The following is a 24,526-nucleotide window of genomic DNA, read 5'->3' as shown; positions in this document are numbered from 1 at the left end:
TATGTTAATATAGTATGTTGATTCATTAGAATTTCTTCTGCTTTTTTCTTGTGTAGAGAACTGAAGTCTTTATAGATACTCAGACAATGAATATCAACAAGAAAAAAGTCAAACCAATCGAACAACAGAGAGAATACGAATCCAGAAGGTGAGTGTTAGATGGCTGTTCTCATCTGGAAGGGAGTTATCTGTATTGATGAACAGAATGACCAAAATAACCGTTAAGATAATAAAGAGCACCTTCGAAGCAGTGTTTTGTGTTGTTCTTGATGCATAGTCAATACTTCGTTGATCTTAAACTCTCACAAGCACGTGCTTCATCATCTTGTATAAGGGACTTTTCTTTCTATGCATTTTGGAATTATCTTTTATCATGAAACTTACGCTGATGTCCTAGCTTCATCAGTGTAAGCTTGCTTTGAGTAACATAGATGTGATAGGGTGACAAAAGTTAGACTGAGTGAATGTTTTGATTATTCAAGTAATCCTACGCAGGTAGTAAACATGTCTAGAGGGATGTCCTAGCTTCATCTGTGTTGTAAGTTTGCTTTGAGCAACAGAGATGTGATAGGGTGACAAAAGTTAGACTGAGTGAATATTTTGATTATTCAAGTAATCCTACGCAGGTAGTAAACATGTCTAGAGGGATGTCCTAGCTTCTTCAGTATTGTAAGTTTGCTTTGAGCAACATAGATGTGATAGGGTGACAAAAGTTAGACTGAGTGAATATTTTGATTATTCAAGTAATCCTACTCATGTGGTTAACATGTCTAGAGGGATGTCCTAGCTTCTTCAGTATTGTAAGTTTGCTTTGAGCAACATAGATGTGATAGGGTGACAAAAGTTAGACTGAGTGAATATTTTGATTATTCAAGTAATCCTACTCATGTGGTTAACATGTCTAGAGGGATGTCCTAGCTTCTTCAGTATTGTAAGTTTGCTTTGAGCAACTTAGATGTGATAGGGTGACAAAAGTTAGACTGAGTGAATATTTTGATTATTCAAGTAATCCTACTCATGTGGTTAACATGTCTAGAGGGATGTCCTAGCTTCTTCAGTATTGTAAGTTTGCTTTGAGCAACATAGATGTGATAGGGTGACAAAAGTTAGACTGAGTGAATATTTTGATTATTCAAGTAATCCTACGCAGGTAGTAAACATGTCTTGGGGGATGTCCTAGCTTCATCAGTGTTGTAAGTTTGCTTTGAGCAACATAGATTAGTTTGGAAGATATTGCCACAGATGGATAAATCTGTAAAAACAATCATGCTTTATTGAGTATTAGGACAAGCTGCTCACACAAATATTAAGAATGACTTGAATTGGTAACTATCAGTAGCTCTAATTGAGGGTAAAGTTAATACAGCTTCTTTGTCAAGAGACAATCCAAAATGAGTTACTGGACTTGAAAGTAATTCAATAAATACTTCATCTTGGGCTAATCATAACAGGCGATTATAAACAAAGTTTGAAACAGCAATGAAAAAATATTCCAATGTATGCCTTACTAATTTAAAGAAGATCTCTGACTCGGTTATTAAAACTATTTCTATCCTAGAGTTCCGTGCCCAGTTTGAATTAATCAATCGATCGATCAATCTATCAGTCGATCGATCGATGGAGCAATGACATTTGCAATCATACAAATTGCTCTTAGGGTCTGAAGTACAAACCACTGTTGCTTATGGCCTCCTGAAACAAGAACTGGGCGTTCAGGAGATTCTTGAATGCTTCATTTTGACTGTTCTTTGCATGTTCTGACAGTCCTTTCCATACTTTTGAAGCAGACCCAAAAGAAAAACGATGGGTTCAGACTTCACATAGTAGTACACATCTTTAAATTTCCTTCCTCGTCCAACGTTTAGATTATGGAACGGAGTGACAGTGAACTTAAAGGCCAAGAACATAGAGAAGGCAACAGAATGTAAGCGCTTCCTGGAGGAGAGGCAACGAAGAGAGGCCAAAGAAAGAAAAGAATCTGGTGCTAAGTATCAAACTAAGGTAAGGGCTATAAACCTTAAAACTATAGTCAGGTCATGCATGCTCAATCTGGTGCTAAGTATCAAACTAAGGTAAGGGCTATAAACCTTAAAACTATAGTCAGGTTATACCTGCCCAATCTGGTGCTAAGTATCAAACTAAGGTAAGGGCTATAAACCGTAAAACTATAGTCAGGTCATGCATGCTCAATCTGGTGCTAAGTATCAAACTAAGGTACAGGCTATAAACCTTAAAACTATAGTCAGGTCATGCATGCTCAATCTGGTGCTAAGTATCAAACTAAGGTACAGGCTATAAACCTTAAAACTATAGTCAGGTTATTCATTCCCAATCTGGTGCTAAGTATCAAACTAAGGTAAGGGCTATAAACCTTAAAACTATAGCCAGGTCATGCATGCTCAATCTGGTGCTAAGTATCAAACTAAGGTAAGGGCTATAAACCTTAAACCTATAGTCAGGTTATTCCTGCCCAATCTCTGATGAGATAATGAGGTCATGTTTGCATTACTTGTTGAGATGTAAATGTTCTTAGTAACATCAAATGCACATCGATTTAACTGTAGAGATCTCCTTTTGTGAGAAAAATGAGAAAAAAATCCAATTACTTTTGCAGATTTTTAACTGGCCCACAATTTTTGACAGTGTAGATACATACTCTCATATCTCTACTGAAACCTGCCTGAATTTTGCACTTTTTTTTGTGCAAATTTCTGTCTTCCTCTCAAAATTTAAATACTTTTTAGCTTTTAGCCTGGTCACATGAACATCTGGTTAGGTTGGAATTCCTTAAGTAAATGAATAAGAGACTTAAAATTCTTACGTAAGCACACCTATTGAGAATTCTATGAGGGTCCCGAGAGTTAGTTTGTTGTGCTTTACTCGAAGAGTCTGTTGAATTTGGCCTTGCCTTAAACACAAAGCCTGGTTCAGGCTTTCATAAAGCAACATCATTCTGTGACTGACTAAACAGAAATGATGAACCTTCCAGGACTCAGTGACCAGGCACAGATCCAGTGGGGGGGGGGATGGGGTGGTGCCCCAGGGCCACCCCTCTCCTTTTCTGCAAGACCTGGATCCAACCCTGTTGACATGCCCAGTTTACCCAGAATTAAAGAAAACTGTCAAATCCTGAGAGTGAAAAGATTGAATCTATATCAATCGAACTATATCGGATAAACGGTGGTCTGTGGTGATGTAATTTACTGTGACCCCTTGTATGGTACCCACCTATAACTAGTATGCTATCCGCAGTATTGTTATAGTTTGATATAGGTGTTAATTCCAGAATTGTCACTAAACAATCCCATTTCTCCCCAATTTTTTTCCCCCCAGTTCTTCCAGGAGGATGGTGAATGTTGGGTCTACCAGAATCCACTTCAGAAACGGTTAGAGGAACAGACAAAGTTATCTTTAGCCCAACAGACAGACAACGAGAATACCCCCCTCAACACCAATCAATCGAACAGCAGTTCGACAGCGTCTGCGACGTCCAGTCCCGAGAGGCTCCCTCCCATCGAGAACCATTTTGACGGCTCTCTGTCGAAGACGGACGTACAGACTGCTTCTACAGTGAATTTGATGGACTGAAATCTTGCCGAAAAAAAACATTGGAAGTTAGACTAAATCACGAGATGACAATCTGCCAGAGGTCATCGTCGACGATATTTGTATGTTGTACTATCGTTTATTCCGTCATGGCTGCAAATTATAATAGTGACAGTTCGAATATTTCTGTCAGAGAGCCGTTTTATTAGTATTATAAAATGTAATTTATAACGGTCGGAAGAGGTAAAGTTTCTATTTGTTACTTTATTGACCAGTTTAAGCTGGTTGGGGGGTAAGTCCTCTTAGTCTGTTAAATTGGAGTATTTATTGATACATATGCATTAAAAGAAATATGCAAAACAAATGGAGTTCCATTTAATCATGATGAAAGAAGATAGGTAGGTTGGTCTGTCCTTTGTTCTGATGTTATCTGGCTGATTTAAGCATTTATAATGGTATTTGTACTGCCTAGTTTGGTTTATTAGTGGCATTGTTGGTACATATGTAATGTTAAATTGGATGGTATTGAAGATGTCCCGGTCAGCTGAGCAGGTCTGGCTCAAAGTTTGTAGTCATTCCAACAAAACTGTCCGACCGATTTTCACGAGAAACAAACCTTCCTACAATTTTTACTGCCATGACTGTAAGCACGGGGTAGATAGAGTGCAATGATTGTGTGTAGCTAGGTGAGTGAGAATGGCTGTATACTCTGGGAACCAGAACGGCTTCTGAATTTAAACAAATCTGGGTAGATGCCCGAGAGAAACAAAAATAGACAACTCATTAAATAGTTTAATACTTGATGAAGACACAAGGGCATGTTTGGAATAGGGGCCAGAGAAGGAAGGTAGAGGCTCACCCCCCCCCCCCCCCCCCTCATGTCAATAACCCTGTTTGGAAAGAGTTAGGGTAACTATGAGGACTATGCTTTGATGTATGAATAGACTGTGATATCCCTTAATGCTATCATACACACCAGGTCCAATCTTTGTGTGAGAATTAAGTTGCTTTTAGAAGGTCTGCTTGTGTCCTAACTTAGAAATCGACTCATGATTTCATCAATTTGATAATTTTAAGAATGATTGATTCCAAGCTTCTTTAAAGTTTGAGATCATTAAGATTGCCCTCCCCCTCCCTCCCCCACCCCCTTAAGAAAAAACAGAAATACAAAATCAATAACAAACCAACAAAATTAAACTAAACAAAACCTTCACCTGTGGGGTCAAAGTTAAAAACTTCTTATTATAAAATAAAAAATAAAAATTTCTCAAAGAGATTTTTCCAGACTAGCAAAAAAAAGGGTGAAGCATGTTTTTCTTAGAAATTATAGAACAGACCAATTGTGGGATTTATTGGCAATACCGATGATTATTGACTTCAAAAAGTCTAACCCTGGAAATAAATAGCATTGGAATATTGTTCCATCCCTAGCTATCTCTCTGCTAGTGTAAATTATGTAAAGCCACTACGTACCTCCCTAAAGATGCATTTTGTCGTCACATGCCCCACAAAATTTTGACGGCAGTCGAAAAAGTAGCTTTCATTACGTTTAATCTTCTTTATCTTGATCATTAAACTCATCAAGTTTTATCCAAATTTTTCCTTTAAAAAAAAAAAGCCATTATATGCCTTCATTTTTGTTAGTCATATTATTTGACATATTATGTTTATATAGTCTTCTTGTACAGAAAAAAAAAAGAACGAAAGTTGGTAAATTCATCATAAGTGAAACAGTAGCCAGTGTGACAATAACGAGAGTATTGTCATGATGTTAAGAATGTAATATGATATTGTGCAATTCAATTGGGTGGAGGCCAGACTTGAATTATTGAATATCTACCCATAACTCCTAGATTAGTGTAAGCGTCTGTGTTAGGACTCTCCCTCGTGGATACGTAATCAAACCCTTAGTATGGAATTTTGGTGTAGAATACTTTGTACAAGATGGAGTACACATACCCATGGTAAGGCCCTTGTAATTGTACTCATACCCATGCTTAGGCCCTTGTACTCATACCCATGCTTAGGCCCTTGTACTCATACCCATGCTTAGGCCCTTGTACTCATACCCATGCTTAGGCCCTTGTACTCATACCCATGCTTAGGCCCTTGTACTCATGCCCATGCTTAGGCCCTTGTACTCATGCCCATGCTTAGGCCCTTGTACTCACACCCATGCTTAGGCCCTTGTACTCATACCCATGCTTAGGCCCTTGTACTCATACCCATGCTTAGGCCCTTGTACTCATACCCATGCTTAGGCCCTTGTACTCATACCCATGCTTAGGCCCTTGTACTCATACCCATGCTTAGGCCCTTGTACTCATACCCATGCTTAGGCCCTTGTACTCATACCCATGCTTAGGCCCTTGTACTCACACCCATGCTTAGGCCCTTGTACTCACACCCATGCTTAGGCCCTTGTACTCATACCCATGCTTAGGCCCTTGTACTCATACCCATGCTTAGGCCCTTGTACTCATACCCATGCTTAGGCCCTTGTACTCATACCCATGCTTAGGCCCTTGTACTCATGCTGTTGTACTCATACTGTCAGTCTGCTAGTTGTGAGCTCTGTTCAGATTTGGTTCCCCAAAAAAAAAAATTTTGTGGAAGAAACATGGAACATTGGTGAAGTGACGGTATATTTCTATGTGAAGAATCCAATCCGACCCGGTGTTGATCTGTTCGAATCCCCAAACTCTCACTATGGTATATTAAATTTCCGAAAAATGTAACCGTTTTAACTGAGTTACCTTTTCACTGATGCAAATTTCCGAAATCTGTCTGTGAATTCTCCAAAACTCTCTCTGTTTACAAATTTCCTTTTTTGAATTTTTGGCCCAGCTAATATTTTAATGTATAAGTGAAGAAATGAATTCAGTAGAAAAACTTGTGTTTGTGGTCTGCTTTTGGATGGGGGGGGGGGGTTGGGGTGTTGTGGGTGGGGGCATGAAAGGTTGGGGTAAGGGGATCACCTGGGCATTGTTCCAAGACATTGTATGTGCAAGATAATGATCCTTTACCTGGTGGAGAGAGGGGCACCAAGATAGGGTAGATGATCAATGCGCAGTTAGTTTATAAACATCCTTGTCAAGGATCTTTGGCATGTTAATATCACATGGAGCAGTTTGTAGGTGTTTAAGAGTTATTCTGTAACAGCATAAGCACTGCCTTGAGCCAATCAATCAACATTTTAAATTATGGTAAAGACATTTCACTTGACATTACAGCCGAAATTTGCTTTGGAAATAAATGTAATTTGCATCTCTAGACTCTATATGACTATTAACTATTGACACCATTAATATGAGAGTTCCATGTATTAATGATTAGGTCATTGGACATTTTCTGTGAAAGTGTACGACGCTACATCAAATCGTCAATTTTATGGTCCATTTGCACCATAACTCTGGCATTAGGTCTGTAGTTGCTAGCTAGCTGAAATAATTATAATTTTGTGGATTTTTTTGATAGTTTTTAGCCTTGCTTAAAAGCTGTAAAGATATGCATATTGGAGACAAATGAATAATTTGGGATAGAAATTCCTGGTCTATGATTTTTTTGAATTTTGTCTCGCTATATTTTAGGTAAGGCAGTGGGAATCTCATAATGATTGCTAATTTGGTTTGTACATGCAGCAGGTGAAAATTGTTCTATTTTATACGTTTGGTATTAGGAAACTGGTTTGGGTGAGAGGTGAAATTGTAAACGGATTAGTTTCTCATGATTTGGATTGTGGGCGGGGTCTAGACATCTCATTTCTATCGCTGTTTAAATTCTATGCTAATTTGGCCCACTCTTAATCACAATCCTCTTCCTCCTTAGTAGCTGTTATGACAACGGATGAGTAGTGTCTCTTTGATGAGATGGAGATTGGAAGGTGTGAGTCGAGGGGGGGGTGGGTGGGGTTGGGGGGCAGCAAGGGGTAAATTATCCTAATAGCTTTACCAGCTCAAAACTGGTCTGGAGCAGGGTTTGGTGAGGCAATGATATTCCAGTTCATTTGTGATAGATGTTATTTTTGTTTGTTCTTGTTTGTGACAGGTAAGGCCTTTAATGACTCAGCAGTTTATAATATCCTATAAAAGCACCTTTTTGCAATATGATGAATTGTTGGCTACAGTTTTACCTGAACTTATCAGAAAATGTAGAAATATCCAAAATATGCTTACATTCCATCTAAGTAAGACACACTTTGAACTTGTGCTTTGTTACCCATAGATTGCCTATCAGTAGAGAGTAATATTTTTATCATTGGGTTTTGCCAATGTTTTTCTCAGGATGTTATATCTCAACAGCTTTGCACTCAGATGCAAGCCCAAACAATCGCTGATTTGAAAAATTATCAAAATTAATGTTCTCTTACTAATATGAGAAGGAATACGTTATTACTAATGATAGTAATGGGGCTAATGATAGTAATGGGGCTAATGATAGTAATGGGGCTAATGATAGTAATGGGGCTAATGATAGTAATGGGGCTAATGATAGTAATGGGGCTAATGCAACAAACATCTGCAGCTTTTAAATGTATGATGATATGATTCTATTCATGGGTCCATCACATAACCTTTTCTTCTTGGAAGACCTACATTGCTTGTGCTTGGACTAGCAATGAACCTTCAGTCGGAGGAAACAGTTTAAATGGAGTAGTGAAAGAATTGAGGTCTTTTTGCAGACAGTGAATTTAATAACAAGTAGCAAGGCAATCAGTCTGTGACAGTGATTATCTGCTGGCTCTCTTAATTTGAGGTAAATGAGAGCATTTTAATAATGCCCCAAAAATCATGATATTATATTAAAGTTTGCACTGGAAAAGGGCAACTTATATTTCCTTTCTAATCGGGCACACGGTTCTTAATAAAGAGAGGTCTGGTTTAAATAGAACTGTGAAGCCTCTGTTGGAAGCAAACAGTGACTATGGATGAATGAAAATATATGTGAAAGAACAGAAATCACATATTGTATCTTTATTATTTAAATTTGTTTATGTTTATTAATTTGTTCCTTTACTGGTTTCGTTATGTGCTTGTTTGTCTGTCTGCCTGTGTGTGCGTCTGCAGTGCAGTTCATTAGTCCGCCTCCATTATATTCCTGATCCTATCTAGGCTTGAGACTGAGAGGATTACTTATTTAAAAGGCAGTTTTTTATGTTGATATCTCATGATATAACCCTAACAAACAGGACAAATTTTGATAAAATTGCTTTCAATATTTTCAATTAAAAAAATATGTAAAATGTCTGGAATTTTTCTATAAGCAGCTGTTTGCATTTGGTAAACAATTTTACGAGACTTACAGAGCACTAACCAGCATTCACATGGCGAATCACAGGGTCTGATCAGTGTTCACATGGCAAATATCCCAGGGTCTGGTCAGTGTTCACACAACCAATCACAGGGTCTGATCAGCATTCACACGGCAAATCACAGGGTCTGGTCAGCATTCACATGACAAGTGTAATCAGAGCTCCAGTCCCTTTCCTGCTGATATTTTCATGGCCATAAAGTTTGAGTATTTTAGTTACTTTTCAAGTTATTTTATTAGTATTAGATGTTTAAATGGAGGGAGACTTAACAAAACTATAACCCTACCCTGATACAAGTCATAATTCATGGTGTGTTATTAATGAATCCATGTGGCTATTTATATATTTCCAAAATATGAAAGCTATCAAGAGAAACTGTTTGACCAAAAAAAAAAAAAAAAAAAAACATACACAAAAAATTACCATTTTGAAACTCAAGAAAAAGATTTCAGATTAAAGGTCATATCTCTGCAGTCATGACAAATTCATACATAATCATTTTTTTTTATTATATTAAACTGATATTTACAAGGTCACACATCTCAATATATCACAACATATATATATATAAAGTACTCCCATAATTCCATTCAATAATATTAATAAATTGTCTAAAGTGACAGTATTATAGTACAAATAATGATAATAATAATGATAATGATTTTCTACTCTTTAGTTCAGCAGAAAAGGAAAAAAGGAGAGGAAAAAAAGGAGAGAACTGCACAACCTCACTTCCAACAGAATACTTGTTATTTGCTTTTCTTAAAATTGCATGAGCTAACAATTCTATTAATGAACAATATCAATAGGAAATGAATAAGCCAAAAAAAAAGCAGAAAACTTAGTCAAAATTAAAAGTCAGTTCTAGAAAATTGTAATTTGCATCTCTACCTATTGATGGAACTTTGGTTGAAACATTTATTAAAAAAAGGAAGAAAAGGCTAGATTTTTTACTGCACTCTATTTCAGATTTTGCAAAGTATGGAAGATAGGTGGATATTCCATTATTTTTTTTTCTACAAATAATACCACTTTTAAAAATTTTGTGAAATATATTACTATATTTGTAAAAGTGCTGTTGGTGGAATAAAACTGAAAATAAAGTTCAATTCCCAGGACAATACTCGGAACAGACTGTCAAAATAATTTACTGAGAGTCACGCAAACACAAAATTCAACCTTACTTTGAAATTAGTCCTACACCGTTGTCCAAACATATTTATCAGAGATTAATCACTGGATATTTATTTTAATAGTACACCATATATTAAGTTACTCAAAATTGTAGTTGTTTTCAATTTGGAAACTTTTCTGATTGGTATTGATATCGAAAAAATCTTCCATTTGCGTTGAATTCTTTCATGCACGGAGTACATTTTATGTGGTATATGCCATTACTACCAATCCACCGTTCTTGGTATTGTTAGCTAGTGTAGTCTCCCACCTTTACTTCATCAAGGCCCCCTCCTCTTCACCCAGCCCCCTCCCCTTCACCCGACACACTCCTCTCCACCCAGCCCCTCCTTGCCCAAAAAACGAGAGGAAAGTAGAAATGCCAAAAGTTGGTGCATTTTTTTTCGATTCAATATTGCATTAAATGCATAATTTGGAGAGAAAAAAAGACAGACTGAGTATTTGCATTCATTTTTTTTTTATAGAATTCCTGACGAGTTCTTTTGAACATTGTTGTGAAAACTTTATGTCGATTCAGCCTCTTAGTAGTTGTCCACACATTTTCTATTGGCCATCAACTATTAAATTTAGCTCCTTCGCTAGTATTAACCGTTCACAAAGGAAGCGATATAAAAGAAAGAAAAAGTTGCTTTATGGATATTATAATCTGATGCACATCATCTTAAAACCATGAAAGAGGAAGAAGCAGTCCAAGCTGTGGATACACACATCATGCATAAATGACTAAATGCATAAATGGCTCTAGAGTACTTCTCAAGTAGGAATAGGTTTGGATAAAAGTTATGACATAAGAGAAAAAGAGAAAAGAGTATCAAGGTTTTCAAACAGTCCAAAGAATTTAAGAAAAAGAAGGAGAAGAAGAAGAAACAACCTTACTGACGCAAATTTATCTTTTGCGAGAATTAAGATAACAGAAATAAGAGATGTAAAATATTAAATATCGTTAAGAGATATGAGAGTGTCGCTACTGAAAGGGAGTTATAAGAACATGACTGTTTGACATGGGAGGTAGTAAAGACAACATCAGTTGTATGCTCACAGACGATGGCAGTTATAACTTGATTACTCTTTAAGGTGGGGGGCAGTAACAAGACAATGACCCAAGAAGGGCAGCATTGACAAGAACCCCATGCATAACATTATATCAACATGATGACTCTGAGATTAATTAGTAACATAATCAGCTCCAAGAAGAAAGGGAGTGACATCAGTCCAATATGGAGGTACAGTAGTAGCAATGTTATGACCTTTAAGATCAGGCAGTGTTACTCTCTGCTAGAATGCAGTAACAACATGATGACACAAGGATCAACATGATGACACAAGGAACAACATGATGACCCCACGTGTAATTTAGGAGCAACATAATGTAATATAATAGCAAAGATGTGACATCACTCTAAGATGGAGTAAACATCCACCTTGTTACTCAAAGAGCAGGCAGTGTGAATCCCTGTTAGAGGGAGGCAGTAACTATGTAATGACTCCAAGAGTAACTTCATAAACAACACGGTCATTCCAATTTGTCAAGGCAATGACATCTTGCCAAGATGGAAGGTAAGAGCAACATTATAACTCAAACATCAGGCAATGGTCACTCCAAAGTGTAGATTGTTCTCCAGTAGCAACATGATGACTCCAGGAGGGTGCATTAACAACATTCATGAATCTTCCATGCCGACATGTAGTGGGTACATAATGAGGTAGACTTGGGGGGATGGGTGTGGGGAGGGGGCATTGCACAGTAACATAGCATTCAAACTTTAACAATACTTTTCCTATGCCATGTGAAAACAGTAATTGCATATTAATGTCTCCGTTTACACAAAGGCTAACATAAAAAGTCAAAGAGATGGAAGAACTGTTTATATCCTGATAGACTTTGCTACATTGTTGTTTTTCATTCAAAATCTGGTGAATCAAACAATTTTGGCGACACAATCAAGATATAAATTAATTTGAGCTATTATGATAGACAAGATAATATTGACCATATGAAAACTGTAAATATTTGACAACTGCCGATATTATCTTTCAATTCACAGAAATTTTAAATTCTGAAGAATTGCAGATATTACTTCAATTTATTTGATTTCTTTCTGAAAATGACTGCAATTTATTTCTTAGCTTATTTAACAATGGTTTACTATCCCCTCCTTCTCCCCATATTTGTTTGAGTATCAAATCACACTTTTAACCTGTTGAGAGTCCTTTTAACCAACGATATTAAGATTTGAAATGGAGAGAAAATATTCAATACCTCCTCTGGCCGTGCACATATTTCACAAGAAGCTTGTTACATTTTCACTTAATAGCTAAACATGATTACAACTCCAATCAAAATTTACTCATCATACACTTTGGGTAACTATTGCATTTTTCTATTGAAGCACCTCTTTTCAGTTAACTGACATCATTGTTATGCCTAGATGTTTAACACATAGATTAGACTAGGTTTTCAGTTTACTTACATCATTTGAGCGGTTTTAAGGACTAAGTTAAAAAAGTGTTGCCACCTTTTTCTTTTAAAAGGTTACAGATTTTCTCGGAGCATAAAATGCTCCCCTGATGCAATAGCATCAACTCCACTTATATTTATTCTCATGCTGCTCTAACATGGTGGTGGGGGAGGGGGGGGGGGAGATAAGTTTACCTATCAAAACACAGATTTGAATACAAAGAAAGATACAAGAAAAGTTTTACCATCCAAGGACTTCCTCTGTCAAGAAGGAAAACGGCCAGAAAGGAGTACATAATGATCGTCAAGTTTCTGTAACCTTTTCATTTCATCATATCTCCCTCTATCCCTCGTTTCACTCCCGGAGTTAACCATTTAGTCCTAGCAGCTAATTTGTACAACTGAAGTCTGAAGTCAATGTTACTGGATAGAGGAGGAGGAGGAGATTGAGCAGCCTTCACTCTTTAAAAGTTAAAAATTTAAATTTATAATTGGAATTCATTTTGTCATTTCTGTTGCATTTGAAGTAAGTTTCTTCCTTAACTTCTACCTCTGGTCAGAAGGCTACGTTTGTCCGCAAAGAAACTTTCACTGTTTGTGTATCTAGCAGAGTAGAACACATATATGTGAGAAACAGCATCATAGGAAAATCTTTGTGATAGTTTAGCCAGCCTATCTTTATCAGTTTTTAAGAAAATAATGCATTAATTTACGAATGGCAGGCATAACACACACACACACACATGTTGAAGAAAGCTTTCACTTCTCAGCCAATACAACATACCATATCTCACAATGTCGTGGAAAATGAAATAAAGGTCTCTAAAGCTCCTGAAGACAATTGGTACAATTCCGGTTTCAAATAAGGTTAACACCCACCGAAATTGAGAGAAGTGTCCCAAGACGTAACTTACCAAATTCACTATCGGTTAGTTAACATTAAAATTGACCAGATAAACACCCACCACTGCCATCAACATAGAGAGGTGACTGACAAATGTTTGTAACATATCAAATCCACTATCTGTTAAGTACCATAAAGATGTATCCAGAAGAAACGCCCACCAACATTAACTTATCAAATTCAACATCTGTACGTACCAAATAAACACCCACCATTGCCACCAAAATTGAGAGGTGTCACACAAATACAGCATCCATAGCCTAGTGGTTAGGGTGTCCGCGTACAAAGCGGGAGGCCCAGGTTCGAATCCCGGTGGAGGCTGGAAGTTTTTTCACTGTTCTGGATTTGCCAACTCATCATGATTTCAATTATATATATATATATATATATATATAAATGTATATATATATATATATACATAGTAAATAAATAAAGAACAACACACCAGAAAAATTCCACTTCACAACCGGTTTCGTCCTTTTGGGGCTCATCAGACCAAGGTAGGAATCGAACCCCCGGATCTTGTGTCACAGACCAAAGTCCGTACCCCTCGACCACAGTGATTCTACTGGTGTGTGAATGCGTATAAATTGGCTTGTATAACTGACATTGAGGGCGTATTACCCAAGTGTTATGATTGTACAGAGTGCACCCCTGGAGCTTTGAATCTGACAATTTTCACATATATATATATGGTCATACAACACTCTCTTATATGTCATGTAAATAGCGCATACACTTTTCTTGTTGGGTGGTGGGTTAGTCTCAATTTCACTCCACCAAAATAATACCTATGTGGGGATGTGTCATGAATGTTACTGTCATTCTTAGAGAAGAACCAAACACAAACACACACAACAACAAAAAAAGAAAACAGATCTCAGGAGTTCCCTAACTCCTACCTCAGAAAGACACAATTTCAACTCTAGAATAAAACAGAGAATCCATAAAAATATTGAAGTCTAAAAAAAATTGCACCTGTTAGAAAGCTAAAAGTTAGAAGGAAAATAAAATGGATGTGTTCATGATGACTAAACCAAGACAAACTTTGTAGGTGTTCAATCATAATACAGTAGACTCTTTGAATTAAGAAGCATTAAATAATGGACATTATTCCTTCTAAATAAAATACCAATTTGTTAGGAGACAAAGTTCTTCTGTTACATTTGAGCGTAGTTGTCACAAAATATCCCCCCTTCCCAGAAACAGGAGAATTTAGTTTTCTTCCACCTTAAGTACTGTCATCCACGTGATATAATTATCGTGAGTTCTTCTGATCACCATGACCGACTTTCTTCCATTCGGTTCAATCCATCAACTCCTGAAAATGCAGGACAATTTGGCAACTTTTCTTTCAAATTCCATATTTCTCATTTGCAAAGTACCTGACCAGTTCTTTATTCCATCACTTTTAAATCTCCCTTCAATCCCTGCAGACTGCCAACTAGAGCCCATGAAATTAACGACGGCTTTGGTTAGAGGTCCGTTTCTCTTGCTGTTTTGTCCGACAGGAACGAATACTCATATTTTTCGGTATTCATCTGGCCGTCCAAGATTTGGTTTGGCTTCGCCATCAATCTTGTCTCCCCATGACGCTCCGGCGAGTTCACCACTGCCTGTAAGTTTTCTAAACTGCTGTTGGCATTCGGCGTGGGACTCTGATTGGCTATTACGCTCTGTCCCGACAGGGAGCTCATGCTCGACCCGTGCGAACTCAAGCCGCCGTCCGCTACGAGATCCGTCTTGCTCTCCAGCGACGAGCACCGCTTATCTCGGTTCTCCTCGAGGTCTTCCAACGTCAGGTCTATGTGAAGTTCCTTGTCCTTGTCGTTCCCATTGGCGGTTTCTCCGGCTGTTTCCGGAGGCGGACTGTCCCTGATCTGACCCTGATAGTATTCACGGTTCTGTTCCAGGTACATCAGGATGTCTTGCGCGTCGGGGTACACCAGGTCCGCCCAGGTCTCCCAGAGAGGGTGAATGATGTAGTCAATGAAGCCAACCTTGGAAAACGAAACAAAAATAAAAAAAATTGTAATAATAATAAATTTAAAAAAATAACAGTTGTGTGTATAGACAACAGATCTAAAGGGAAAACATAAGATAGAGAGGACCATGATTTTATACAGACTCCAACATGATCTATTGTCACCTTTTGTGTTGGCACCATATGCATAACATCCCATTTACCCCTCTGAGCACCCTCCTCCTCCCCTCCTCCCCAAATGAAAAGCAGCAAAAGCATATTTATACTCATTTCCTTGGATGGCTGGGAACTTACCCGGTTTGGACAAACTAAAAAGTTTCAATTGACTTTTTATTCCCATTCCAGTCCACTAGTAACATTCGTCATCATGTAGAAGACAGATTTAATGCTCATTTTTACACCAACAGGACACAAAGAAAAAAAGAAGCTGGGTCCTATTAGTGCCACGGACCGGTCACTGAATGTTAACGTTTCCCGTCCAAGTTTAAAAGCATTAGTAGGAGTGTTTTACTCAAATGAGATTTTCATGTTTTCTTCATGCCTATATGGGCCTTGTGCTTGCTAAGATTTACCATACAAATAGGACTTCCCACTTTCTGTTTTGTTTTAGATGGAAGCCATTCCAGTTATCAGGAATGTCACGCTACATCACATTTATAGTAGTAACTTAAATTGTTCGGCAATGGTCCTTGCAGCTTCTTGATATCAAAAGTAACCAAAGAACAAGATTCCTTATGAGTTTTGTATTGATTCCACGTGAGATAAAAAGAAAGAAAAAAAAAACTCTGTCAAGCACCTTGAGAACCATCAATGTCACCCTTTGGGAATATTTATTCCTTATTGACATGTTTACATAAAAGGATCAATCTATCTCTCACGCAAGTTTTGAATAAACTGTTTCCCACGCCTGGGCATATAGCCTGGGCATATATATCGTGATAACAACATCGTGGTATTGGATTTAAAATCTATGTCGACAAAAGTCATTTTTAAAAAATATTGTATATCGTTCAGCCATCATATCAGGACTACAAGCCAAAGGTGACACCTCACCTTTTCATTTTGTTGGTTTGATAAATCGTTGCAGGGGGGAAGGATTCAATTAAAACCACAGAATGTCTTGTCTGAAAACGATGATCACTGCTCTAACGTCACAAAGAGAACTTTATTTGGAGGGGCCTCGTTGCACCAATACGGTGAATCGATGGAAACGCCGTAAGTCCCATGAAATATAGTGGTGTTCTTAACTGACTACGTATGCTATACAAGAGGACTGTTTGGAAATGTCTGTGGTCTGGAAAGTGACTCCTTTATTCATGTAAAAAATTGCTACTCTAACATGAAAAATGCTTGAGGTACGTTTTTCGTGACAATCCATTTCCACGAAAAAACTGAATTTTTCTTTCGGAAAATAATCGCTTTTTGAAATGCCTGATTTTGATGTGGTAATTTGTAATGTGGTTTTATACCTTGTTAGTTCTCAGACTCGGCAAGCCTTGTAGGCCTCGAATGAAATGTTCAAAGATGCACTCACTAGAGCGATGCTATAAACTGCACGTCTATGCTGTTACAGTTTATACACTAAAACATACTGAATCACCAGAATGTTAATTTGAGACATCAGAATGGATGTTTAAAAAGATTGCTCTGAGTACTAGTTTCAAATCCCTCAAAACAGAACTCATTCTTATTCTTATTTCCAGCAATGAGCTCACTCTCCTTAAATCAGACATTTAATATCCTTTCAAAAAATATGGCAACAATTTATTATGAAAATTGTACACTACACAAGGAAATATTCATCCACATAAGAACAAATAGTACCAACGAAATGAATGTGTTTGCTCGCAAGTGCAGCACGTCTATTCCGTAGCAACAGAGTTCTCCATACCTGAGATTTTTCCACGACGACCGTGTTTCGGTCCATCATGGGACTGACTTCCATCTTCTTCTCCTTCTCCAGATCGCCCTGCGTGAAAAACTCTCCCATGACCCTCTGCGTCCACTGTTGACAGAAGTCCGGTGGTTTGGCCGGGTTGGCTAAGTCTGCGCAATGCAGTAGGTTCTTTAAGACCTGTGAAATGATAACCATAGAGGCATTTAGTAGTATCGACAAAACATGATATCAAAAAACACTGATGCGAAACAATATATATATATATATTTTTTTATTAATATTCAAGCTGCGTCCATTTTATTTTTGTATTCACATTTTAAGGGGTTTTGTCATTTTGTTACTAAAAATAACTGAAACTCACTTTTTTTATGAATTTCACTGTAAATCTATATTGTTTTTAAAATGATTCCATCGTTTATATATATATTTTTTTATATTAATATTTAAGCTGCGTCAATTTTATTTTTCATATTCATATTTTCAGGGTTTTGTCATTTTGTTGTCATTGTAAAGCACCCTTGAACATGCTTAATCACGAAAAGAGCGCTATATAAATCTGGTAAATAATGATAATAATAATTCAAACGTCAACAATTTTCAAGATTTCTGGTCTTAATATGTTGTCTTGTTATAACTTATGGTGCCTTCCATAGGCACAACCTACACTAAATGGAGTTTTCACACATCGACTGTGATAACACAAATTGGATGGGACACTTTCGAACAAAGTTGTAACAACACTTCCGTGACATTGCATAACTCCCACTCCTACGGTTTACTCCTAAGTTAAAACACAGTCGATGTCTCGCCCCCAAATTTTCACTGCTCGGGATAAAACCCAAGTACCTCAAATGTTATCAGGTATTGGTCGAAAATAGCAAAACTTACCCCTGGAGGTTATGAGCCGTGAAATTATTCCGTGAGGGTTTTAGATCATTAAATTTTGCCATCTAGTATCTTGGTGAGGAAAGCATCTTAGGGGAGATAGTTGTACCATGTTGTACTTGTGTAAGTATCGAACAGGAAAGGCTGTTACGTGACTTCCTAGCATATTTGGTGACCACATAAATGACCTTCCAGATATCGACTGCTCTAATCAAGGCTATTGTATACTATGGTCTGTGCTGGCTACAACCCAATCCAAAAAAAGACCCAATCCAAAATTCCTCCCCACTTTTGGGAAGTAGGAGATAACATTTATGGAGGTGGCTGGTATAAGCACCCTAACCGTCGCTCATGATCAGGCCTCTGGGTTGTACAATTTCTGATTCCTATTTAATAAGTGTGTTGGTCTCGATGTTTTGTATATAACTATACCTGTATCCTGTCACTGTAATTGTCCAGTAAGAGGACTCCAGATCCCGCCACTTTTTTGGTTTCTACCATCGTCTTCAGTTCTGCCAGGAGGCTCATGTGCTTCACCATGTCCGTCGCTAGAACCTGAGAGGTAAGAAGAATGTCAAGAGGATATGGAAACAATTGATGTTGAGAAGGAACTGGTGGGGTGAGGCAACAGTCTAAGATAGGTAACAACTGGCCTAGATGATAATGGGGATCGTATCTAACGATGGGAAGTTGGGGAATGGGGTGTGGGTATACAGATCATAACCACATAATCTGGCCTGGATTTATAATTTTCATGAATATAATTTCATAAAAATTTGCTTTTCTTCTTTTAATTCTTTGCTTGCAAGATTTGAAAGATAATGTTCTATGCTATGGATGCTTCTCAAAGTTAACTGTGCTAACTAAAAAATGGGCAATGAAATGAAGTCAGCTTTCAATTGTAAAAGGGTTGGGAGGGGGCCTATAATCACCCTTGGAGGGGGGTGAGGGGGTCATTGCCTGTGTGTAAAAAGGGTGCAAAACATGACATCAACCAAACAATTTCATATTTTTTTCATGTTACAATATTTATTCATTTGTCTTTTTGTAAGGAGATTTTTAGCTAGCTTCATTTCATTGCCCATTTTTTAGCTAGCTCACTCCGAGTTGATCTCTCTGTGCAATAGAACCAACAAGTACAATCTATGAAATCCTACTATGTTGCCAACTTTTAGAATTATGCTTTTTAAGAACTCATTTATCTACAGAGCATCCATTTATATTCAAAATGGGTTATTAGAATCTCTGTTTTAATCCTTTTAATCTTTAAACCTTCTAATCCTCCATCTTATTTCTTATTTGTTCATGCTTTCATGATTGTACATTTTACGTCTTTTATGTATCATTATTATGTTTCCTATTTATAAATTTTGTAATTTATATTGGAATAAAGAAATTGAAATTGGAATGGTGAGATGAGAGGTTGGGTGGGGTGGGGTGGGCTGGGCTGGAGTGTTATCAGCTTAATTTCAAAGTCTACATGAGAATAACTTTCAGCACACCATTCACACATTATTCTGTGTTGGTTTGTTTCGTCTGAAATGTACATTGCTCAGTTTTACAATCACATTCGGTTTTTGTTTGTTTTGTTGTTCACTAACCATATCAATCACCATCTTCCTGAACTGCTGCCACTGTTTCTTGTTTAACGCTTCCAGCATATTGCAGTTATCCATCTGTAACAGTTTGAAAGCGACGGCTAAGGAATGGTTCTCCAGTACTGACTCGTCGTTATACATTATTGCTAACTCTGAATCTGGAGAGAGAGAGAGGGAGAGAGAGACTCGTTCAGCGTTCGACGAGCGAGAAATATTCAATGACGGCCCTTGTGCTCGAGTAGAGTGCAAAAGCCGCACGCTTATGATTACCATGAAATGATCTGTGTTCTATTCCGCTCAAAACTGAACTTCCCTACCCCTCTCCCAGTGGGGAATTCATGTCGAGGCTGACGGAGATAGATTACGAACGCCACGTTTTGGCACATTCGAGCCGTGATCCCGGGACAGTCTTCTCTAAACCGACACTCCCTGCGATGGGAGGTGGGCGACGGACGTGATGCATCTCGTCGATTTAATATTAAAATGAAAATTAATAATTCAAGATATATCGTGGTGTAATTCATGGGCTTTAATGAAATTTGGATGACAAAGAAACATGCAGTGAAAAGAAAAAAAAATGAAGAATTGAAAGAATGTGACAATGAGATGAACGTGCCTGAATGGAGAAATTAAGAAATATAACAAATTTCACAGCCTATTGACTGACAGGTATTCAATTAAGAATTGCCTGGTTTGTGATGGCTGGAACAGAATAGGCTATTAAATCATATCAGTGTGCACTATGCTGGAATAAATTTATTGTATTAATATTAAATGTCAATTTTTTTGTGTTTGTGTGTGTGGAAAGTGTACAATATTAAAAAAAAACGTTTAGAGGGGAGGGGAAAAGAGGGGAGGGGGGATATTGGACAGCAAATATGTCATATGAGATGGGAAGGTATAAGTTATAACGTAAAGAAATGATTTGTCATTTTTGTTTTGTTTTTCAGCAGTAAGCTGATGTGGAGAAGCTTGGAGGTGCTTCCTGCTCTATTCCAATCATTCTATTTCAAAGTTGTTATTTTACACTTCTCATGGTCAGTAAATCTAAAACATTGGTTTCATTTCATCACTACACATTCATACAGACTCATTCATTAATAATCATTTCTTGTGACACTGTACATACAATATATACAGCTTACATTTACCACTTGCATTTTTGAGTGCAGAAGTCTGGATTGATTCTGGGGTCTGGTGGGGTGTGGGTGATGGTTATTAAAGATGGTAGGAAAGGGGAAGTACCCTACCCCCACCCCCGCCCCTTATGGTGGGAGACCACCATATCAAATCTCTTATGTTACTCTACACCTTACACATTGTCATTGTATTCTCTTAGCTTTCTCTTCCCCCAAGTTTATGAGCTTGACATTTTCAGAGGATACGTTTGGGACAGAGAAGCTAGGCGAAGATAAACTTACTTGTATTTACAAGGAACTGATTGTTAAGTCCGGGATGCCTGACATCATGGATGCATGCAGCAAACAAAGCCGCTAGAATCTCTAGATCTGTGAACACGCTCTGAAAAATATTAAAAGAAAATCAAAAAATAATACTATCAACGTTCACTGTTACCAAACCAGCCATTGTAAGCGAACAGCAAAAAATGGTGGTTTTAAAAATTTCTTAAAATGTATGCAATGATCATTATTACTGTTTTTAGAATCTACTTGAAACTATAGATAACACTTAAAAATTGTCTGGGCTTATAACCAGTGGCAAAGCTAGGGTATTGGTCAGAGGGGGCGAGAATGGTCTGTAGGGGCGCTTTCGACACTATCTAAGCGGAGCACCCACCACAGGTTGGCGCGGAGCGTACATACATTTTTTGAGTCAAGATACTCCTTAGATCGCCGGAAAATGACCCTTTCTGGGCCTTGCTAATTTGCAGATAAACGAAGAATAAATAGGTGTCATCGCCATTTGTGACAACTCTGAAGTTTATATGGGTGTTGAAAGTGCATGCGCCTCATCACAAGACCACCGTTAGAGCATTTTGTCAGAAAATTACACCAACAAAATGTGACAAATGTCAATAAGTAGATGAGAGCGCAATAATAAAGTCAATAATCGCGAATAAGTAAAACGTGGTAAAAAGCTGAAAAGGGCGCCAGCAGTCCATTTGAGTCCGTCAGGGGGGGCAGTCACTGTTTCGAGCCATAAATTTCTTTGTTCTTTTCCATTGTCTAAAATTTCCCAGTCAGTTTGCCATTAGTATTCATTTAGATTAAGAGTTATAGACTAAGTATTCCAGCCATTTCCATTCATGTGCCATAATGTTTACAGGGTCATTTATTCCCCTTCAAACATTAAAGGTGGTACAAGATCACAACTTGGACTAGTCAGCAGTCTTCAAAATATCAAAATTAATTTTTGTGCCTAAAAGTCATCCTTCGAAACAAATAGCAAGCTGGTTTGGCTTTAGCAGGGAAGTGATACTTTTGCATGATGCAACTACAGACGTTTCTTTGAACTGAACCCCCTTTTATAAAACCAGACTGCTGCCGAGCATAAGAAACAACCCTCACAGAGTGAAATTCTCATTTTCCTACAAATGTATAAAACCAAAATGTTGGAAGATTAGAGACAGAATTCAGGGGGGAATTCGTCCGAAACTAGGGCACCGAAGAGAAGGAAAAAAAAAAAAAGATAAAGAAAATACAGTTATCTCCCAAGTGAGACTATGTTTAGAAACCAGAGGTGCACAAAAATAATCCCTTATTTTCGCTGTTTGCGAGATGATTGCTAGATGTCGAACATTTGGGAGAGTTAAGTGCTTGGAAACTTACCAACGTCATAAAACTGACTGTTCCACTAAAATGTGATGCTCGGAGATGACAGCGCAGATTAAAGCAACTTAGTATTTATGTCAACACTGATGAACTAAGTTGCTTGTATAAGTATGAGATTTGGATGAAGATTGGTAAAATGTACCTTTGCAGGGGAGGGATAGGTGCGGGGAGAAGGGGGGGTTGAGGAATAAAATTGAGCGGGGTCAAGTTTTTGAGGCAATTCAACTTCAACATGACGGTCACCATTTGATCTAAGAATGTGTCACTGCGGAGTGACTGTTTACAGGGAACAGTTTAGTACTTACATAAAAATAATTTTTTTTTTTAATACTTACATGTTTACATAGCATTATTAAGACTCGTACATTTTTATTTCATGTTGGGGTATTTGCTCACAAAATTCACTTTGACCGAGTTTGAAAAAATTACATCAAATGTCTTCGGAAACTTTGAAAGCTGTGAGGCTTAACATGTGCATTTTACAAACAGTGTATTTATCAAATAATTCAAGGCAGGACCCTTTATAGGAATTTCTTCACGGTGCTAATAATGAACCATTAACCAAGTGTAGTGTTGGGATTGATACATTCCTTCACAGAAACACCTGGTATGGAATGCAGCTGACACAAAATCGATGTTTCTTTCCTGATCATCATAATTTCTTCAAAACATATATCTCAAAGGATCGAAGCCCCCCTCCACACCCTCCCCCCCCCCGCAAACAAAAAGATCGATGCGATAGTACAAACCGAAGCTCCTTGTGAACCGTTAAATGCATTATCATCTAAAATGACCACAAAACAACCAGACAAACATGACTCTATACTTGATGATTATCGAGAGGTTTATTTATAGATGGATGAAACTGATATACAAGTGCCCATTTACAAAGTACGTCTGCTTCTCTGGCAGTTCGTTCACCGGCCTCATGTCACGTGTCATTGAATGTATCCATCATTACATATTCCAGGAGCATTTTCAAACAGGATTTTAAAAGCTTTTGTAACATAAAACTGCCTGTTTTACAGTGCTAGAATAGGTTGTTTTACATGGTATTACATATGTATTACATGGTATTAACTATTTTGTAGTGATAGAATAGGTGGTTTTACAGTGTTAGAATATAGGTTCTTTTACAGTGTTAGAATAAGTTGTTTTACATGGTATGATACGTTTTACATATATACATGTACAGTACTACATGGTATTAACTACTTTAAAGTGCTAGAAAAGGTTGTTTTTTACAGTGCTAGAATAGGTTGTTTTAAATGGTATTATATGTATTACATATGTATTACATGGTATAAACTTCTTTAAAGTGCTAGAATAGGTTGTTTTACAGTGCAAGAATAGGTTTTCTTTACAGTGCTAGAATAGGTTGTTTTACAGTGCTAGAATAGGTTGTTTTTCAGTGCAAGAATAGGTTTTTTTTACAGTGCTAGAATAGGTTGTTTTACAGTGCTAGAATAGGTTGTTTTACAGTGCTTGAATAGGTTGTTTTACAGTGCTAGAATAGGTTGTTTTAAAGTGTTACAATAGGTTGCTCTGCAGTGTTAGAATAGGTTTTTTGTACAGTGCTAGAATAGGTTGTTTTACAGTGCTTGAATAGGTTGTTTTACAGTGCTAGAATAGGTTGTTTTAAAGTGTTACAATAGGTTGTTCTGCAGTGTTAGAATAGGTTATTTTACAGTGCTAGAATAGGTTATTTTACAGTGCTAGAATAGGTTGTTTTACAGTGTTAGAATAAATGGTATTATGTACGGTTCATATAATATTCACGAGGTGATCCCAAGCTCTAAGGTATTTATAAGCAAACCTAATATACAATTCAGAGGTCCGTGTTTCAAATTAATCACGATTATTTTTTAGGTATGTGCCACTGATGACAAGTTTGTGTGTATTTATTGTCTGTGTGTATTTAATTATTGTTTGTGTGTTTGTGTTAATGTTTGACTTT

At 37.4% G+C, this 24,526-nt stretch overlaps 2 protein-coding genes across 19 annotated transcripts in view; one reads left to right on the top strand and one right to left on the bottom strand.

Annotated features, from left to right (window-relative positions):
* The window catches only part of LOC139983254 (oxysterol-binding protein-related protein 9-like), a 38,767-nt gene extending 32,462 nt beyond the window's left edge, over positions 1-6,305 (top strand). For all 6 annotated transcript variants that reach the window (XM_071996688.1, XM_071996695.1, XM_071996682.1 and 3 more), the window contains 3 exons: positions 57-148; positions 1,866-2,001; positions 3,334-6,305. In XM_071996688.1, coding sequence (XP_071852789.1) covers positions 57-148; positions 1,866-2,001; positions 3,334-3,588 — 483 coding nt within the window. In that variant the 3' untranslated portion in view covers positions 3,589-6,305. The remainder of the gene's footprint in view (positions 1-56; positions 149-1,865; positions 2,002-3,333) is intronic.
* Positions 6,306-7,958: 1,653 nt separating this feature from the next.
* LOC139982901 (3',5'-cyclic-AMP phosphodiesterase 4C-like) overlaps positions 7,959-24,526 on the bottom strand; it is a 282,309-nt gene continuing 265,741 nt past the window's right edge. For all 13 annotated transcript variants that reach the window (XM_071996092.1, XM_071996081.1, XM_071996071.1 and 10 more), the window contains 5 exons: positions 21,199-21,298; positions 19,781-19,935; positions 18,612-18,734; positions 17,289-17,471; positions 7,959-15,413 (listed from right to left, as the gene is read on the bottom strand). In XM_071996092.1, the coding sequence (XP_071852193.1) occupies positions 14,889-15,413; positions 17,289-17,471; positions 18,612-18,734; positions 19,781-19,935; positions 21,199-21,298 (1,086 nt within the window). In that variant the 3' untranslated portion in view covers positions 7,959-14,888. The remainder of the gene's footprint in view (positions 15,414-17,288; positions 17,472-18,611; positions 18,735-19,780; positions 19,936-21,198; positions 21,299-24,526) is intronic.

Source organism: Apostichopus japonicus, chromosome 2 (genome assembly GCF_037975245.1).
Source record: "Apostichopus japonicus isolate 1M-3 chromosome 2, ASM3797524v1, whole genome shotgun sequence".
Lineage (NCBI taxonomy): Eukaryota > Metazoa > Echinodermata > Holothuroidea > Aspidochirotida > Stichopodidae > Apostichopus > Apostichopus japonicus.
This window is presented reverse-complemented; position numbering and strand designations above follow the sequence as displayed.